This window comes from Xenopus laevis, chromosome 7S (genome assembly GCF_017654675.1).
Source record: "Xenopus laevis strain J_2021 chromosome 7S, Xenopus_laevis_v10.1, whole genome shotgun sequence".
NCBI lineage: Eukaryota > Metazoa > Chordata > Amphibia > Anura > Pipidae > Xenopus > Xenopus laevis.
Genome location: NC_054384.1, coordinates 17,663,193 through 17,682,495, shown reverse-complemented (window position 1 = coordinate 17,682,495; position 19,303 = coordinate 17,663,193). Strand labels below are relative to the sequence as shown.

Sequence of the window (19,303 nt, the reverse complement as noted above, 5' to 3'; positions counted from 1 at the left end):
ACTGAGAAGAACGTTGATCCAGAAATACTACTGTCATTAAAGAGATTCAGCTCTAACGAGAAATTTAGATTCTTGCTGTGGAATTCTTTCCCCAAGACCAGATCATATCATATTCCTGCAATTGTATTTTATTTGTATGTATGTATTTATGTGTTTATACATGGCTTGCACCCAATTCAGAAAAGAGAACCATGTGCTTATGCCTGCTTATATTTATTATTATGTATAGGGCTCCAGATTTTTAATTCACATGCTTAAAGTGTTATTATGTATGGAGCTTTAAAAGGTCACTATTTTATGACCACTGGAACGACTTACTTAGACATAACTGGATGAAATATACCACTTATTAATATTGAAAAACGTTCTTATAGTTGACAAGTCAAAAGGTTGCCTCCATGAGCCATAATCCTGTATGTTTCTAAAGTGCTAGTGCGATAAATTATTTAAGTTCATTTACTTCCTCACCTGAGGCTTTAAAACGACTAAGGGGCCCATTTACTTAGTTCGAGTGAAGGAATAGAGGAAAAATAGTTCGAATTTCGAATGGTCGAATATGGCTACTTCGACCTACGACTATGACCTTCGACTTCGAATCAAACGATTCAAACTAAAAATCGTTAGACTATTCGACCATTCGATAGTCGAAGTACTGTCTCTTTAAAAAATTCTTCCACCCCCTAGTTCGCCACCTAAAACCTACCGAGGCCAATGTTATGAATATCCTTCGATCGATGGATTTAATCGTTCGATCGAACGATTATTCCTTCGATCGTTCGATCGTAGGAATAGCGGTAAATCTATTCCTCGATATTTGACCCTAGGTAAACGTGCCCCTAAGTGTTCGGCTACTGTTTAAAGTGATTAGATTGATAGATAATCAAAGAAGTTAAGTTATGGGGTTATAAAACCTTAACAATTCATTACCACCGTTATAAACAACTTTGGATTTTGCGGGGTTAAATAAAGTGTACAATTAATAAATTATAAAGTGATTGAGTGCCAAGATTAGAATTCCCAATTCATCCAGAAAAATGTATTTAATTGCTCAGATTTCATAGGTAAGTAGGAAAAGGAAATAATGGAACGTGGAGAAGTCCCGTGGTAACGGTCTTATCTTCGGGACTCTACAAAGATGGAGAAGTCAGAGCTTCGGGGACTGTGGTCTCAAATTAACATTAACTGCCTTGTGTGAAGAGCTAGCTTTCTTATAAAACCACAAATCCCAGAGCACTTAGTAAGGAAAACAGATTAGTAGAATTATAGAGTCGATTTCTTGAGCAAGAACAAAAGAGAAAAAAAAAAAAAATTGCTTCCAGAAAAAATCTTTTAAAAAAAAATAAACTACGAATACACTGACGCAAGTCAGATCCCTTTTTTAATCGATTTAATCAACATATCAGTTAATAGATCTGTTTCTCACTTAACACAGGAATTACATACATAGAACATATGGAGTTGCATACATCACAACCAATACCGGTACAAAAGGTGAGGAAGGCCCTGTGCAAAAGAGCTTACAATCTAAAGGGAAGGGTATAAGACACAAGGTGTGGGCAAGATCAGAAATGCAAAATGGGTATTGCATTTGGTGGTTAAGCAGAGTGGGGGTAGACTTCTCTAAATAAGTGTGTTTTAAGAGATCTTTGGAAAGCAGAAGAGTTGGGAGAAAGTCGGAGGTGCTTGCCTGCAGCCATACAAGGGTGTGCCAAAAGACATATTTGCCAGTGAATGCCTGGCTCTTCTCCTCAGAAATCCCTGTTGTCACTGGGAAAACTGCAAAAACCCTATGTGAATCTCTGGCCATGGCTGGTCCATCCTCAATTAAACACATCAATTAATAGTGCTCAGTGGTGTAACTAGATGTTACTGGGCCCCACAGCAAATTATTTTTCAGGCCCCCAAAATGTCTAGAGATTGACATATTTTACCAACATTTATTGAAACTGTATACGAATTATGGCCTCATGGGGCCCCTATACCTCCTGGGGCCCCCCAGCAGCCGCAGGGTCTGCTTCCTCTATAGTTACGCCCCTGATAGTGCTGCACTAGCAGAATTCTGCACTGAAATCCGTTTCTCAAAAGAGCAGATTTTTTAATATTTAATTTTGAAATCTGACATGGGGCTAGATATATTGTCAGTTTCCCAGCTGCCCCATGTCATGTGACTTGTGCTCTGATAAACTTCAGTCACTCTTTACTGTAAGTTGGAGTTGTATCACCCCTCCCTTCCCCCCCTCCCAGCAGCCTAACAACAGAACAATGGAAAGGCAACCAGATAGCAGCTCCCTAACACAAGATAACAGCTGCCTGGAAGATATAAGAACAGCACTCAATAGTAAAATCCAGGTCCCACTGCGACACATTCAGTAGGAGAAACAACAGCCTGCCAGAAAGCAGTTCCATCCTAAAGTGATGGCTCTTTCTGAAAGCACATGAACAGGCAAAATGACCTGAGATGGCTGCCTACACACCAATATTACGACTTAAAAAAAAAATACACTTGGTGGTTCAGGAATTAAATTTTATATTGTATAGTGAATTATTTGCAGTGTAATTTAGAAATAAATAAATAAATAAAGACATCATAAAAATCATGACAGAATCATTTTAACTGTATGGGGCAAATTTTCAAAAATTTCAAATTTGTCAAATTCGACTAGGGAATTATCCAAACTTGAGAGTTTTTTTTTTAAAAAAAATTTAATTCGATTTTTGACATTTACCATACTCTGGCCCTTTAAGAATTCAAATTTGCCACCTAAAACCTGCAAAATTACTTTTTAAGTCACTGGGAGAGGTCCAGGGATCATTCGGAGATGTTTGCAGCCTTCCTTACATTCGTTTTTTTTCTAAGAAAAAACTCGAATCGAATTTGATTCGAGTTTTCAGGTCGATTTTATTCAACCGAGTTTGAAAAATTAGATTTTTAAAATAAATTTAGATTGGTCGAATTTCGAATTTATGGGAATTCGTCATTTGATAAATTTGCCTCATATGTATAAGGACACGTCTATGTGCAGCACTGTGAATCTTCGAGGGATGCCAGCAATGCTGTCACAATGTGGCACAATCTGCCCCAAACTCACAAAACCCACATAACACTTTTCCAATGTGTGATAGGCCAAACTGTCTCCTTGGTCACCAAGCCCCTTTATTCCATGACATATTATGGGCAGTGAGAGCTCACAAAGTCACAGGCTGAATCAGTGGGCTGGACTAGAACATCCAAAATGGAGCTACATGTAGCCATTACTAATAACACACATTTATAAATTGTGAACATATTCTGTACAATATAGCAATAGTCAAGTTTGCTACAACATAAATCAGCAAAAACTATATTACAAATGGCTTATGCCAGTTGTGAGTCAAAAAATACATCACATCCCTCAAAAAGTGTGTGAAACAAACGTAACCTTCTTACCTCCATAGCTGTAAAAGTTCTCCTTCTCTCTTACAAAGACCACCGTTCCTAAGATGTCAACTTGTTTTATTGGGTGCCCTTTGTAGAAAAATATACCTAAAGATAAACAGATTTTTTTAAGTCAATGGTATATCATGAAAATCAAGTTTTATTAGAAGTTTGTCTAGATTCCTAAATGTTAACAACTAAAACTCTTCCTAAGAGTGGAGTAACTAGAAGTTATTGGACCCCACAACAAAATTATTTTAGGTTTCCCTTTGGGAACAAGATATTTTTCATAAACATGTACTAAGACTGCTTATCAGTCCACCTGTCCACTGACACTGGACCCACCTAGCAGTCACAGGGTCCGATTCCTGGGAATTATTGTCCATGTAGAATTCTTGGTTTTCAGCTGCTCGTCTGGACTGGGACTCAAACTACTGGTTTACCTTTACAAATAAAAATAGAAAGCTCCAACAGGGAGATGGCGGCTATAAAGTCATTGCGAGGACACAAGGTCAGAAGGTCCAGGCAGACCACCCTAGAGTATCAACTGAAAGTCAAGGAATTTAACATGTTCATGTCTAATCAGGGAATGGCTGTCTAAGGGCAGATGCCTTAAAAACTATCTTGAATGGTTAACCTACTGGATTTCTGACACTTGGCAAAGTAGATTATCTCTACATAGAAAAAAAAAGACTTCATACAGTCACTTTTGCACTAAGAATATTGCTTAGCACATCGGTATTTTAGCATAGTATTATCATATCTCTCTGTACAGGTATTATACCTAGGGAGGTCAATGTGCTATGGAGAGTGACAATGATGTCAGAAATACCGTATATACTCAAGTATAAGCCGAGTTTTTCAGCCCCAAAAATATGCTGAAAAACTCTACCTCGGTTTATACTCGGGTCAAGCGCAAAAACGGTCGCCGGCATCGAAGAATAGTCTCCAAGAATATTCACCGGCGTCCAAGAATGGTCGCCGGCATCCAAAAACAAGACGCCGGCAACTCCAATGGGAGCGGAAACCCTCATTTTTTTGATTGAAACTTACCAGAAGCTGCTGCATTTCTCACCCTAGGCTTATACTCGAATCAATAAGCTTTCCCAGTTTTTGGAGGTAAAATTAGGTACCTCGGCTTATACTCAGGACAGCTTATACTTGAGTATATACGGTAATAGTGTCATACATAAACCATGGCCTGGTATTTCATAGGGATGCACCGAATCCAGGATTCGGTTCGAGATTCAGCCTTTTTCAGCAGGATCCGGCCGAACCGAATCCGAAATTTGCATATGCAAATTAGGGGTGGGGAGGGAAATCACTTGACTTTTTGTCCCAAAACAAGGAATCAAAAAATGTTTCCCCTTCCCACCCCTACTTTGCATATGCAAATTAGGATTCGGTTCGGTATTCGGCCGACACTCTCGCAAAGGATTCGGGGGTTCGGCCGAATTCAAAATAGTGGATTCGGTGCATCCCTATTTCATGCCCCTGCCTAAGGAATTATACCACAACAGAAGGTCGATGGGAAGTGCTAAAGGAGCTTTTGGACAGCCAACATAAGAGATGATAGCACTTTAAGCATGGCTAAAACTGCAAGCTGAACTCCTTCAAAGCTTATAGGTTATAAAAGGAAATGGAAAGATTATAATTAGAATGTCATCAAGGGTCATTAGGAGCACAAGCTCAAAATAGCCTTCAGACTGGCTTGGAATTGAACAAGCTGTATGCAAAACTAGCCAGCTTTACAATATTTGCTCTATTCTTACTGATTATTTGAGGAGAAATGCTGTATTTATATTATTGCATTCATGTGTTCCAGCAGATACTATTCTGGGCCTTTTTTTGATGCTGAAGGTTTTGTAACTGTTCCATTCCTTTTTAGGCTGCATGAGGATTTTAGCAAAGAAATGTCATGACCTGTTCGCAATATCAAAGCTAATTTAGTCATATGCTCATGGTTTAATTTTGGCAGTGTGAAATGTTTTGTTTCCACTCCAACCACAAAATGAATTTACTTTTATCAAGGGTTGTTCAACCTGCAACCTTTCAGCTACTGCCTGCTGGAGAACAACTTCCACCAAGAGCCGGGGACTTTGGACATCACTATAAAGCCATGTCAGATATATAACAGAACAGTATGGACATGAGGTACCTGGAATAGAATATACAGCGCAACATTGGGGTACTTAAAACACCAGCAAACCAAAGTTATGAAAATGAAGCTTAGACTGGGTTTCAAGTATGAGGTGAGGAATGCGTTACACACTGAACAAAGTTGGCATGACTTCTAGATGTTTGTCTTACCTGGAACTTGCTTGGACTCCGATAATTCTAGGATGTCTTTAATGTACAGTTTTGCAAAGGCTAAAAAGACTGGATCTAAACCCCATAAAAGTGAGGGAGTCTCTTCCAAAGAAGCCGGCTGCATCCAGAGGCTCAGACTGTTTGACCTATTTATGAAACAAGTGCAAAGAACAGTAGTGGTGACCAAAATGTCTTGTGTGCCGTTGGCATGGTACACATCAGAATTTTTTTCACAATTTATTAAAAAGCCCAACCAAACTCCCAACCACGATTTTGCCTTATTTATCACTGTAAAAATTCGAAAACAATTCTGGAAAATTTAGAATTTTTTTTTGTTGAGATTTTAGCATTCGAATTTTAATAACTCCCTAAATGAGCTTATTTACTGTAGGTCAGGAGTGCCCATACTTTACTAATGTGGAGTCTGCTTTCAATGATGTTGTCCGATTATGAGTTACATTCATAAAAACATTGTTAGCATTCTGTTCCATGGAAAATATTACTTAAATATTGATGAAAATATGTATATTGCTATATTTAACAAACTATTTCTTATATAACCAGAACATAATAATATCTGAATGAAAAGCATGAAATAGGAGGGTGTTTAAGATAAGTTGTTTGTTGACAGTGTCTTGAGATCTACTGATCGCCAGCTAAAGGTCTACTGCTAGATCCTGATCTACCTTTTGGGCACCCCTGCTGTAGGTGTTCAGATAGCCACATAATATGAACAATCCCAACAGGTGGTCAATATATTTGGCAGGGATTCTGCCTTTTTCAGCAGGATTCGTCCGAATCCTTCTGCCAAGCTGAACCAAAACCAAACCCTAATTTGCATATGCAAATTAGAGGCGGAGAGGGAAATCGTGTGACTTTTTGTCACAAAACAAGGAAGTAAAAATTTTGCCCCCTTCCCACCCCTAATTTGCATATGCAAATTCGGATTCGGTTCGGTATTCGACCGAATCTTTCACAAAGGATTCGGGGGTTCGGTTGAATCAGAAATAGTCGATTCGGTGCATCCCTAATATGTGCCACAACACATCTATTAGAGTCAAAGTTTGTCAAAAAGGCTAAATTATAGGCCCACATATAGATCCATGGTAGAGCAATTGTTAAAAATACAGACTACATTGCTCAGAGTACAGCAAGCTGGATTCATAGGAGCTATAGTTGACTTGGACAACAAAACCTTCTGTGCTGCATAAACAAAATGCCACACCATTGATATTGACTCAGTAGACCATTTCTTTCCAACATGGTTTACATGTGATTCAAGGCAATTTACTTCTCACTTTGGTGACTTAGCTTATAGAGAACAGTTCTGTGATTTGAATTAGGGGGAAGGGGGGGGCAAAAGTTGTTGGCCCTGTGTAAGCCTAGTATAATGACAATTTATAATATTTCATGTTGTGGTACAAGGAACACAGACTATATTTGCAGACTGTGAAAGTGAGACATGTATTGATGTAGGTCAACTAAGAACAACAGTAATGGAGGAATGTCAGAGCTCAGTGTTGCACCTACATATTTGCACTTACTTGTAAAATTCCACCACTTTAAATCTGGGCAAGGCTAAGTAGAAGATACACACAGGCTCCTAATGAAGCTAACCCTTGTATGTGCTTGCGGGTGTGGTATGGGACTAAGACTGGTGTGAATGGTGAAACAACTGCCATCATGTTGGAGAACTGCATCCCTCCTGCCGAATAAGTTTATTTGTTCACCTGAAGCCTTGCTTGTGGAGGATTTTCACTCAAGAGACACTTCTAGGACATTGTGTGTGGTCCATTAAGTGGAAGACCTGGTGTATTTATATCCAGGGAAGCCTGCTCAGGAATTGGGTTTTACAGGTGCTTCCAATGCCCCACACCACTCATGGCCTTGGGTTTTAAGATACATCATGCAACCAGACAATCACATTAATAGGATATGAGATATTCATATTGAGAAATTCATGATCGTATCCTTGGAGTGGGCACAGGTTAAAGTTTTATTCATTTAAGTTCCCTCAGAGATCAAATGACCATGAAAACTCATAAAAATTGTTGCATGTGTGACCATGCAATATAAGTGAATGAAGTGTCACAAAGACATTGGACTGCCCTTGTTTTACACCATACAATTTCTTTCCAAATTCCCTTTAACAAACTGAATGGAAACTCTCCTTACAGCATTCTCCCAGTTCCACATTACAGCTGCCTTATGTAAACCCAAGCTATATATAACATTACTGTTAAGGGTTTGCAGAGTCTAGACATCTTTTTCATATATACAAACATAAACAGTGTTCAGCAAGTTGACACAACGAGGCTTTGGTATATATATTTATGCATTACTGAATATAGTATAACCTATATATATATATATATATATATATATATATATATATATATATATATATATATATATATATATATATATATATATATATCCATACTGTATGTGCACACTAGGGAGCCCCATATACTGACTAGTCATTACACAGTTTGGATGGATATGACCAAACTGTATTAATGAAAATGTCCAATGACAACATCTCATCTTGTGATGGGGCACATACATTTATAAAGGGAAAACGAGGTGGCACAAAGAATTTCAAGCAAATTAAATAAGTGTACAAGGCACTGCCTAAACATCCCTGCCTTTAAAGGAGAACTAAACCCCAATCCCCTTCCCTCCATTAACCCCCTCCCTTCTTTCTCCCTCCATAATATCTTTCGTGAAAAAAGTGTGGCATTAATGTTGACATATTCATGAAGCGTAGTGCAGCAGAGTTCATTTGCTCCAGCTTCGATATCATCGGATCCTCTTGTTTTCTTTATCAATCTTAGGAGCTTTCCGGCCCCAACTGCACATGTGCAAAAAGCCCAGTGTCAGTGTTCACTAACCTGAGGAATCCGAATATACTTTAGATGGCGCCCATGAACTTCGCTAAGCTACTCTGCATGAATATGTCAATGTTAATGACAGGGACAATTTTTTCAAGAAAGGTATTATGGAGGCAGAAAGCTGGGAGGCGGGACCATGGAGGGAAGGTGATGGGGGTTTTCACTTAACCAGGGTTTTGCTCTTATTTAAAAAAAAGGAGGGTGTTAAAAAAACGGAGATCTGTAATTATATAGCATTTTGCCTGTTGAAGCTTTGGCTGCCCTTAAATTGTTCTGATATAAACTAGACAATATAGTAGTGTCCGTTATCTGTAAATAAATGGGGGAATGTAATAAAAATTGCAAAGAGCAAAACTATTTACACAAATAAGAATAAAAATTCTCATTTCGCAATGTAATATTCTTCCTTAAACTGTTATTGTGTTTCGAATTTTAATTGCACATTGTGAATTGTAATTGCCCACTTTTAAGAAGTGCTTGAAGGTGTCTTAATCTGCTGGTGCAAACATAACAAATTTTTCAGTAAGAAGTTTTATTACATTCACTGGGCACTGGCGCAAACTATAACAAACTTTCTTCCACTGTCGGAAGAGGTCGCTAAGCAGTTTCCGGGTTCGCAAAGGCTATATTAAATTCGCAGTTTGTTTGTGCAAAGACATAACTTTTCACATTGCAAATATTTCTTCCGTTACCGACTTTTATTACATTCCCCCAAAAATGTTTTAAATCTCCCTAAGTTCCATTACCTTTAAGGAAGAGGTAACAAAAGGAGAATTAGTACTAATTGTTTCCCATTGTGCACCAATTATAGCAAGTATAAGCCTCAAAAGTTTTTACAGGAAAAAGTTGCTCTGACACATCAGGACATTCAGCTATGGGTGGAGGCAGACATACTGTTTAACTCCATAGTATGGTGTCCATTTTAGGACATCCTCTGCATCCATGCATGCAGCATTTTATGTTTGGAGGAGGATGTCCTAAAATGGACACCATACTATGGAGTTAAACAGTATGTTTAACTCCATTAGTCGCCTGATGACAAATCTCCTCTTATTTGGGTCGACTAATCTCCCCGAACTGCCTTCCCACCGGCTAGAATGTAAATCGCCGGCGGGATGGCACTCGGATCGATTCGTTTTCTGAAGTCTGAGGTAAGTCTCAATCTATGTAGGCCATAAAAAGATTAGCAGCAGTATTCCTTCCTACTGTTACACAGCAATGCTGCAGTCGTTGTCTATGAGTTAAGTTCAGCTTTACCTAAACAGTGTCAGGTCACATGACTGCCCCTTCCCCCCACAGCACGTAGGAGTACAACTATGCACAGGAAGAATGTTCTCTCTTCATGCAGTAATGCACTATTTTACTGTAAATAAATGACAGATAAGCCTTAAATTAATAGAAAGCACACCCTCTTTGCAAATAGGATACATTTTCCTTTTAGAAAGAGCAGATGACCTAGGAACAAGGTCAGCGGTTTCTTTGCATTTAGAAAAAGGGGACAATAAACCTAAATTTCTTTCCGGTTTGGATTGATTTTTATTTAAAAAACAACAGTTCTGTTATATCTGTTTTATCAGAAAGATATACAGGGTGTAAATCTCAATATTTCTGTGCTATACATATATATATATATATATATATATATATATATATATATATATATATATAGAATAAGAAGGATCAGCACTCACTATGTTGTGAGATATATATATATATATCTAACAGCATGTGAAGCCGGCACTCACCTTCACCAATAGTCACTGAGGCCGGGTGCTAGCCAGGTAAAGCATACAATCCAAAAAATGAAGGAAGCACTCACGGCAGATTTTTCTTAGAAAAACGTTTTACTGGATCATGCAAACATCAACGCGTTTCGGTACCTCAAGGGACCGTCATCAGGATGTCAGGAGGTCCCGAAACGCGTTGATGTTTGCATGATCCAGTAAAAAGTTTTCTAAGAAAAATCTGCCGTGAGTGCTTCCTTCATTTTTTGGATTATATATATATATATATATATATATATATATATATATATATATATATATATATATATATATAATCCTCTCCTTTATATCTTTGTGACAAGTCCTGTGAGTGCGGCTTCTTCAGGAGAGGATTATATGCAGTTACTTGAGGCGTGCACCCAGGCATCGTGACCCAGTTTATCGGGAGTGCTGGGATTTTGGGGATTATATACACACACACACACACACACACAATACACAAAAGCCATGAATATCCTTTAAATTATATCCTTATAAACGGTGAGTAGTGATGTCATCAGTTATAAACGGTGAGTAGTGATGTCATTTCTGTCACATGACTCACTAAATTTTGTGTATTATAATAAATAAAGTACCCCCAGTTGTAAAATATGAGGATATTAGAAGTTACCTCGGAGTTCCATGACCTGTATAAAAACACTCGGCCTTGTGTTTTTATATGGTCATGAAACTCCTCGGTAACTAATAATATCCTTATATTTTACAAGAGGGGGTACTTTATTCACTATATATATATATATATATATATATATATATATATATATATATATATTTTATGTATACACTAAACAAAGTAGCCCCAGCACTCTCAACATATAACCCCCTGAAAAAATATTCTTGCACAACTGAACTGTAACTTTCCCAAAAAAGACACTTTTAGTTGCAAAGTTTGTGCAAAGCATGCATAAGCTGACGCGTCCTGCCAAGGCAGTGTCCATGTTGAGAGTGCTGGGGCTACCTTGTTTAGTATGTAAATTAAACCTTGGCCACGTGCACCCAATAAGAAAGGTGAGGAGCAGCATTTCAGCTTGTTTGTTTAAAAATTTTATATTTTTTTGGGGAGGTGGCTCTCTCCTTTAATGCTCGCTCTCCCAACCCCCGCCTAATGGTGTCTTTGGAAGAGATCATGCTAAATAAAGAGAAAAGCAGGTATGGTCTGTCTCCCCCCAAAGGTAACACTTTATTTTTTTTCACTTAGGTAAGACTGACGCATGGACACTACCTTGGCAGGGCGCGTCAACTTATGTATGCTTTGTACAAACTTTGTAACTGAAAGCGTCTTTTTTTGGGAAAGTTACAGTTCAGTTGTGCAAGAATATTTTTTCAGGGGGTTATATGTTGAGAGTGCTGGGGCTACCTTGTTTAGTATGTAAATTAAGCCTTGCCCATGTGCACCCAATAAGAAAGGTGAGGAGCAGCATTTCAGCGTGTTTGTTTATATTATTTATATATATATATATATATATATATATATATATATATATATATATATATATATATATATATATATATATATATATATATATATATATATATATATATATATATATACACACATACACACATATATATACATACATACATACATACATACATTAGGGCCTTTTCTCCATTTCGGCCTTTTCTCCTTGAGACAGGCCCTAGTGTGGGCTGAAATGTTGGATATGCATCATTAAATAAACACATTTGATTTATTACAAATCGATTGTGGGTCCCTCTGCAATGCCTGTCCATAGTGATGTCACTCACACAATTTGCACAAACAGCACAAAATTTTTATAAAAGAAAAAGGTTTATATACACACTATAGATCTGCTTGATGTCCACTGTAAATTGCATATCTAAAGTGCAGAGTACACAGCATGCAGAAAATTGTGTTAGCTTTAAAAATCCAATGAATGTCCTTGAATCCTACTAAAATCCTTAAACAGACAGTTATACCATGAAGTTAGAATGCCCTAAAAGCATTCACCCATGAAATGTTCCATTTTTATGAAAGAGTGAAAACAGAGCTTGCCACAGTTCACCCAAAGGAAAACTTACAGATCTCAGTTTGCTAAAAGGGAGCTTAGGATCATATTTATCAAAGACCGAATAATTATGCCCTTTAAAATTCAGCATAATAAAAAGCCCTGACCTATTGGTTTAAATATATCGTAAGGTTTTGCACTTTTATGCTGCCTGTTTTGGCGAGCAAACAAATAGTAATCAGACTATAAGGCTAAAGGAAAAACTTCATTTAGTACGACTTTAGCCTTTAAAAATAGTATTTAGTAATATTATAGCTTTATGATATCTCAATCATCAGTTAAACAAACAGACTGGTTAGTGTTCAGCAAAATAACAAAGCATGTAGTGCGCCTCATAAAGGGGAGATTGTCTGGAACATCATACATAATTAAAGACGGCAGTGACCTAAGGTACAAGTTGTAATACTAAAGGTATCACCAATGTATTATGATATTGTACTGTCTGGAACACATGTAACTAACAAATCTACAAGGAACAGCAAAATAAAATGAATGTGCAATAATATGGTTAAAAGACGTGCGCCTCCCTACAAAAGGAAAGAAAGGAAGTAACGAGAGAGAGTGTGTAGGCCTGTGTGACAATGAAAGGAAGAGGAAAGGGATAACCACATCTCATTACAAAATAACCAAAATAATACTCTAAATACTTTTAGGAGATTGTCTGGGACTGGCAAATGTAGAGATAACCAGAGGTTGCTATGCAAGACCTATAGGTATATTGCTTTTCTAAAATGATATATAAAAAAAGTATAGAAACCCTCAAAAATAAATAAAAAAGAAGGGGATTCCAGTCAGTTACAGGAAAAGAAAGAAGGGGAGGTTCCCAGTGTATATTCATGTATCTCAGCCCTTTGTTGTTCTTAGAAATGTCAAACATTTCCATGATCTGCATTCTCTCTTCTCTTAAAGTGACAGCAGAGCCGTTATTGATGTATTATTAGCTCCAGACATGCTATATTAAAGGCCCAATGCAACTAAAACTTAGATTGGTCAGTTGAGTAAAATGGAATGGACTTTTGCACTCATTCAAAATGTGTAGCAGATGTATTGCACTCAATAACAACAGTCATCCAGAAAAGCATTGGTTTAAATTATGGCCATACACAGGCTGACTCATACACAACCCTGGACGGAATCGCCTAAATGGAATCAAGGTCAGCTTGTGCATAAACTACCTTAGATTTTTAGCTCCACTTGGGCAGGGACTGATGTGAACGATAAACTCTGTAAAGTGTTGTTTGTGTAGGAATTATATAAGGGTGAAGACACACAGAGCTACTAGTAGCAACTACTTGTTTTGGCTACAAAATGTTCTTGATTCAGTTGTAGCCTGGCACAAAACTGGACTTCACTCCAAAATATGATGCACGTAAAAAAATTATTTATTAAGCAAAAAGGAACATCTCAGATGGTGGCCTTACGCGTGTCGTGCCTTGTGGGCACTTAGTCATAGGCTAGGGATATTCTGTACAACCAGTGATATTTAAATGGGAACACACCAATCAGAGAAGTGTTTTGGACAGCCAATCAGAAAGCTTAATACATAAATTGGATTGGTTTGTCCAAGGAAAAAAAAGTAACTTATGTTTTCCTGTAATAACATGTAATTTCAAGTTGTTAACTTGTAAACCCTTTATGTATTAACACCATGGGAAAATACATATTGGTGTTAATACATAGTTTTTTTCTGTAATAATATGTAATATTAAGTTGTTAAATATGTACTTTATTTTCCTTGAACAAACCAATCATTTATATATTAAGCTTTCTGATTGGCAGTCCAAAACACTTCTCTGATTGGTGTGTTCCCATTTAAATATCACTGGTTGTACAGAATATCCCTAGCCTATGAGGCACGAAACGCATAAGACCACGCTCTGAGATGTTCCTTTTAGCGTAATAAATCATTTTTTTACTTGCATCAGATTTTGGAGTGAAGTCCAGTTTTGTGCCAGTCTACAACTGAATCGCGAATGTATGATATTACCTCCCAAAGCTGAAGGTCTGGGGCTTGAGCACCTGGACCCCCCTGTTGGTATTGGTAAGTGTACCTTACTGCTCACAAGCTTACAATACTGGATAATGTTTTTCTCTTTTTTTTCCCCTTTCCCTCACATTACCCCTTTACTATTATGGCTACAAAATGGACAATATCGATAATGGGCTTTGCTAAGATACTACGTCTGTTTAAGCAGAGGCTAAATGTGTATTATAGCACTCATACACATGCATATGTAATTTTAGTTAGATGCAGTGGTGCAACTAGAGTGCGATGGGTGTCCCTGCAACAAAAAATCTTCAGAGGGGCCAAGCGCACGCTGATCCCCATTCTACTGCCCACTTCCCGCCTCCTCCCACTTCCCGCCTCCACCCACTTCCTGCCCGGACTCCGTCCACTCACAGCCTGGCTTATGCCCACTCACAGCCCGGACTCCGCCCACCCTGTCTGACTCTGCCCACTCTCTGCCCTGTGCCGAAATGCACTCTGCTTCCCCACCACAGGTAAGAGAGTGGCTGGGGAAGGGTTTTTTTGGCTATAGAGAAAGCACACCTCGTCTGGGCCCCCCTGCAACTGCAGGGTCTGCTTCTTCTATCGTTACGCCACTGGTTAGATGCCATATAGAAGAAATATAGAAATTATTGGTAGTTTGACCAGCTCTACTTAGCAGTGACAATCCAAATGCTACATGTGCCATAGTTCGAATGCAAAATTGTGGACTCCAAACACAAAGGCCACTGGGACTCAGGATCAGCTTGTTATGCCTGTAATGACCTTGAGCCAGCTGGTCTGCATGTAAATGCTCTGTAAACTACAGTCTCTGCTGGAGATCAGCTCTTCCCCTCCAGATAAGGTTTCAAAATAAACATTTCAGCACTTCCTTCTGAGCCATGACAGCAAGGTTAGTCTAAAGAAAGGTATAGACACAAGTAGGAAATAGTTTCTCCAATAGTGAGATTTTTAAACTTTTTGGTCTCAGGCACCAATTTTGTGGTTTACAATCTGCTCATTAGCTATTAACAGGGTTACAGAATATAAACACAAGGGAATGAGTCAAACTATAGAACAAGAATTAGTATTCCTATCTGACTTTTAGGCTGCCCCCCTTTCCACTGCACCTGGCCCCACAAAGGGGGAAATATCCACAGTTTGGGAGCCAGCAAAGCATACATGGTTTGCTCTGAGTAGGCTCAAGAAATCTGCCTGCTGGCTGCCAGATGAGTGTATCAGTACAGTATATTTGCATGGTTCCTGGCTACTCATAAAGCACTGGAGCCATTATTTCAGCCACACTGTAATATGGTGACCACATGGCTAGCTTCCTTGAGGTTATTAGCTACGTGTATATTCATGACACCCTTAGTTAAATGCCATTGTTGCTGGTATTTATTCAGTCAACTGTAAAAACATAAGTAACAGTACAGGGGCAGAATGAACTGTTGGAAAGCAACAGGAAACAGTTTTATGCTTTCTTAATACTCTTGGGACTACTTTACTAAAGGTGGTGGAGGGGGTAAAGTACAAGAAAAAAAAAAGCAAAGTTTCGTGTTTGTTGCACTTTGGGCCCTGGCCCCCAGTTTGTGTTCATAGGCACAGTTTTTTGTCTTGTCATCTTCTACTTTCTAACACAAGCTGTAGGTCAGAGGTTGTTAATTATATCAGGTCAAACAACAATTACAACTAAGATCTTTCCTGCGACCCCTGGTCACATGATGTACGGACGTCCATCAAAATGTTCCGACCTGCCAGATCGACAAGCTGCCAATATCCAAATCTTTTGCTGATATTGGTCGGCTTACCTCCCCCCCCCCATACAAGCACCAAATATCATCCAAAACTTTGTTTTGTACATTAATATCTGTTCATATATGGGCACTTTTACGTGGGCTTCCAGAAAAGCAAATTGGCATTCTCCCCATATCTTCTCCTAACTGGCCTTCATGCTGAGCCCCCCACCACTTGAGCCCCCGCAGTTTGGGAACCACTGTTGAAGGGTGACTGCCTATACAAAAGAAGACCATTCGTTAGTGTCTGTAGTTCTCATATTGGCTTTGGGCAGCCTAGGACTGATAAGCACTGATGTGTAAAGTAAGTGGTGTGCTGAAGTTTAATTGAGTTTGGCCGTATGTTTGATTTTCAAATTGATGGGTCGTGGTAGAATCCTGTGCAAGTCCATTTTTTGGAACCCGTACCCGCAACCTGCAATTCATAACCAGGACCTGCAACTCACATTCTTGCCCTTTTGGAACGCAACCCGGACCCGCAAGTACCTTATCCACAACCCGGACCCGCTGACCATCAAGAATCAGGAAGTTCTGTCGTAAACCGGAAGTAACATCAATGGAAGTAGGCATGATCATAAAACATGGAGTAAAAATAGCTATTGAGAAAACCCCGGCCCGACCCGCAACCCGTATACCCGCAGAACCGGCAACCTAAACCCGCACCTGGAACTTCTACCCGCAACCCACAGGGCACCGCAGGTTTTTGCGGGTAACCCGTGGGTATCCGACCCGCTGCAGGACTTTAGCCCATGGCCTCTGGGTTGGTGTGGTCAGTTTACACAACATCTAATAAGTCTGATATCCAGAACAGAAGAATTCAGGCACATGCCTGCTCCATATTTATAATTCAATGACTAGGGAGCAATGTTTATTGCAGCAGATTTACTCCAGTACCACTCGCACAAAGGCTAGAGCTACTAATTTAGGCAATTGATAAACCAGATGTTTATTGAAAGATTGTAGGTGCACTCTGAAAAACCCTGTGAAAAATAAAGCATCTGTTATGTGCCACATATTATATCAATAATTCTTTCAGACTCTGCAAGTTTGTCCACTCTTGAGTAACATCAGCCAAAACCACAAGGCGGTTCCTCTAACAAAAACTTATAAAGAAAAAAAGAGGATACAGGTTTTGTTTGTGAAATGTTTGCAGGGATTACATCAGGAATGCCAGAACAAACCCTAGTGCTGATTTTAGAAACAATGACATACAACTAATTTGAACAAGAGCAGATTTGTACTCTTTAGATTTAGAGCATCCAGATTTTTAGATGTCTGATCTACAGTCAACTTCAGCTCATAGACAGTTGTCCTTTACAGCTGGAGGGACATGAGTTTTAACACCCTTGAAGCTTTATGTGAAAAGAGTACAAATCTGCTCTTGTTCAAATTAGTTGTATGTCATTGTTTCTAAAATCAGCACTAGGGTTTGTTCTGGCATTCCTGATGTAATCCCTGCAAACATTTCACAAACAAAACCTGTATCCTCTTTTTTTCTTTATAAGTTTTTGTTAGAGGAACCGCCTTGTGGTTTTGGCTGATGTTTCTCAAGAGTGGACAAACTTGCAGAGTCTGAAAGAATAATTGATATTATATGTGGCACATAAAGAAAGCACTCCAGAAGAAAGAGGATGCTGCTAATGCATTACCACCCTAAGCTACTGTTCTCTTCCTCTCCGTATGGGGAACGGGGGTCATGGCTGACCCACACAGTCTTTTTATTTATATCTGTCCACTGGCTCTTTGGAGGGGAAACAGAGTCCTTTGCCTTCATACTGTCCTGAAAAGGTTGTATTTAGGGTCTCCATAATACCCCACAAAATGCTACAGAGTAGAAGAAATTGTATAGCGGAGCATTAGCAGTGCTTCACAGCCAAATTTTAGGACCTCAGTACATACCTCCCAACATTTTAAAATTTTGAAGGTCAGCAAAAAGTTTTTGACCACGTCCATTTTATGGCCACACCCCTTAATTACCATGGCCATTTTACAAAATTTGTCAGCTTAGGAAAGTTTGAACACATTTCTGGGAGTTTTATATGCTATAACAGTTTTGCTAATGAAGGTAACATTGACCTTTAAGCCGTTTCACCAAGAGACCGGCTTATCGAAATAGTTGCAATTGTATCTTTGCTTATCTTGAAATGTTATAAATGTACCGAAGCGCAACTGCTGAGTGTTCTGGGCTCTCTGCCAAAAAGTTCCTTATTGTAGTTAAGTTTCAGAAACTTCTTAGGATAGAACTACACAAGCGTTTTCCGTCAGATCAGCGCCAGGCGACAAAACGCCAAAATGTAGTTGGACAGAATGAAAAGTCGCAGGTAAGAACTACACAGTCCGACTGTCGGATAAGGACGCTGCTTACTGCATCCACATCCGACAGTCGTGTCGCGTCGGATGTAATGTAGTTCTTACCTGCGGCTTTTCATTCAGACCTGCATCTCCATCCGATTTGTCGCATGCGTTTTGTCGCCGGGCATTGATAGTTACGAAAGAAAACACTTGTGTAGTTCTACCCTTATCTTCTTCTTGCATCAGTGCTGGAGATCAAAGAGAAACTCAGAACATTTTAATAAAAAGCCAGGACTGCGGGCAGAGCCAGTTGGGAGGTATGCCTGTATAGCAACAAAGAGGACAGTATTTAAATAGCAGGGAGGGTGTTTGTGTTTTGCATAATAATGTTATATCCAGTTTAAAAGACACTGGTGCTCAGTATATGGGACAGGAGCTCAGCTTGATAACATGGATAAGCACACAAGTGCAAAGAAATATCCAACACTAGTTTTTTATTTAGTGATCCATTTTATATTGACCATAAGGACTTAGAAAACAGCTTTGGGGTAGAGCCACCATGATTCAATCAGCCTCCTAATACACAGAATAAACTGGGAGCCATTAAAAATGAAGGTGCACTGAAAATAGCTTGTATAAAAAAAAGCTGTTATTAAAGTCATTATACAATTTGGAAACTCACAGTAGTAGTTCTGATAATCACTTAATTTACTATGTTGGAACTTAAACAAAAATAGGTACTGGTCAACACATATTTTATGTTGCCTAATGGATCAGAAAACAAAATCATTTCAG

At 38.8% G+C, this 19,303-nt stretch overlaps 1 protein-coding gene across 7 annotated transcripts in view; it reads right to left on the bottom strand.

Moving 5' to 3' along the window:
• stn1.S (STN1, CST complex subunit S homeolog) overlaps positions 1–19,303 on the bottom strand; it is a 46,105-nt gene that overhangs the window by 21,572 nt on the left and 5,230 nt on the right. For 4 of the 7 annotated variants that reach the window (XM_041570587.1, XM_018227041.2, XM_041570588.1 and 1 more), the window contains 2 exon segments: positions 5,726–5,871; positions 3,428–3,523 (listed from right to left, as the gene is read on the bottom strand). In XM_041570587.1, coding sequence (XP_041426521.1) covers positions 3,428–3,523; positions 5,726–5,849 — 220 coding nt within the window. In that variant the 5' untranslated portion in view covers positions 5,850–5,871. 7 annotated transcript variants of the gene reach the window in all.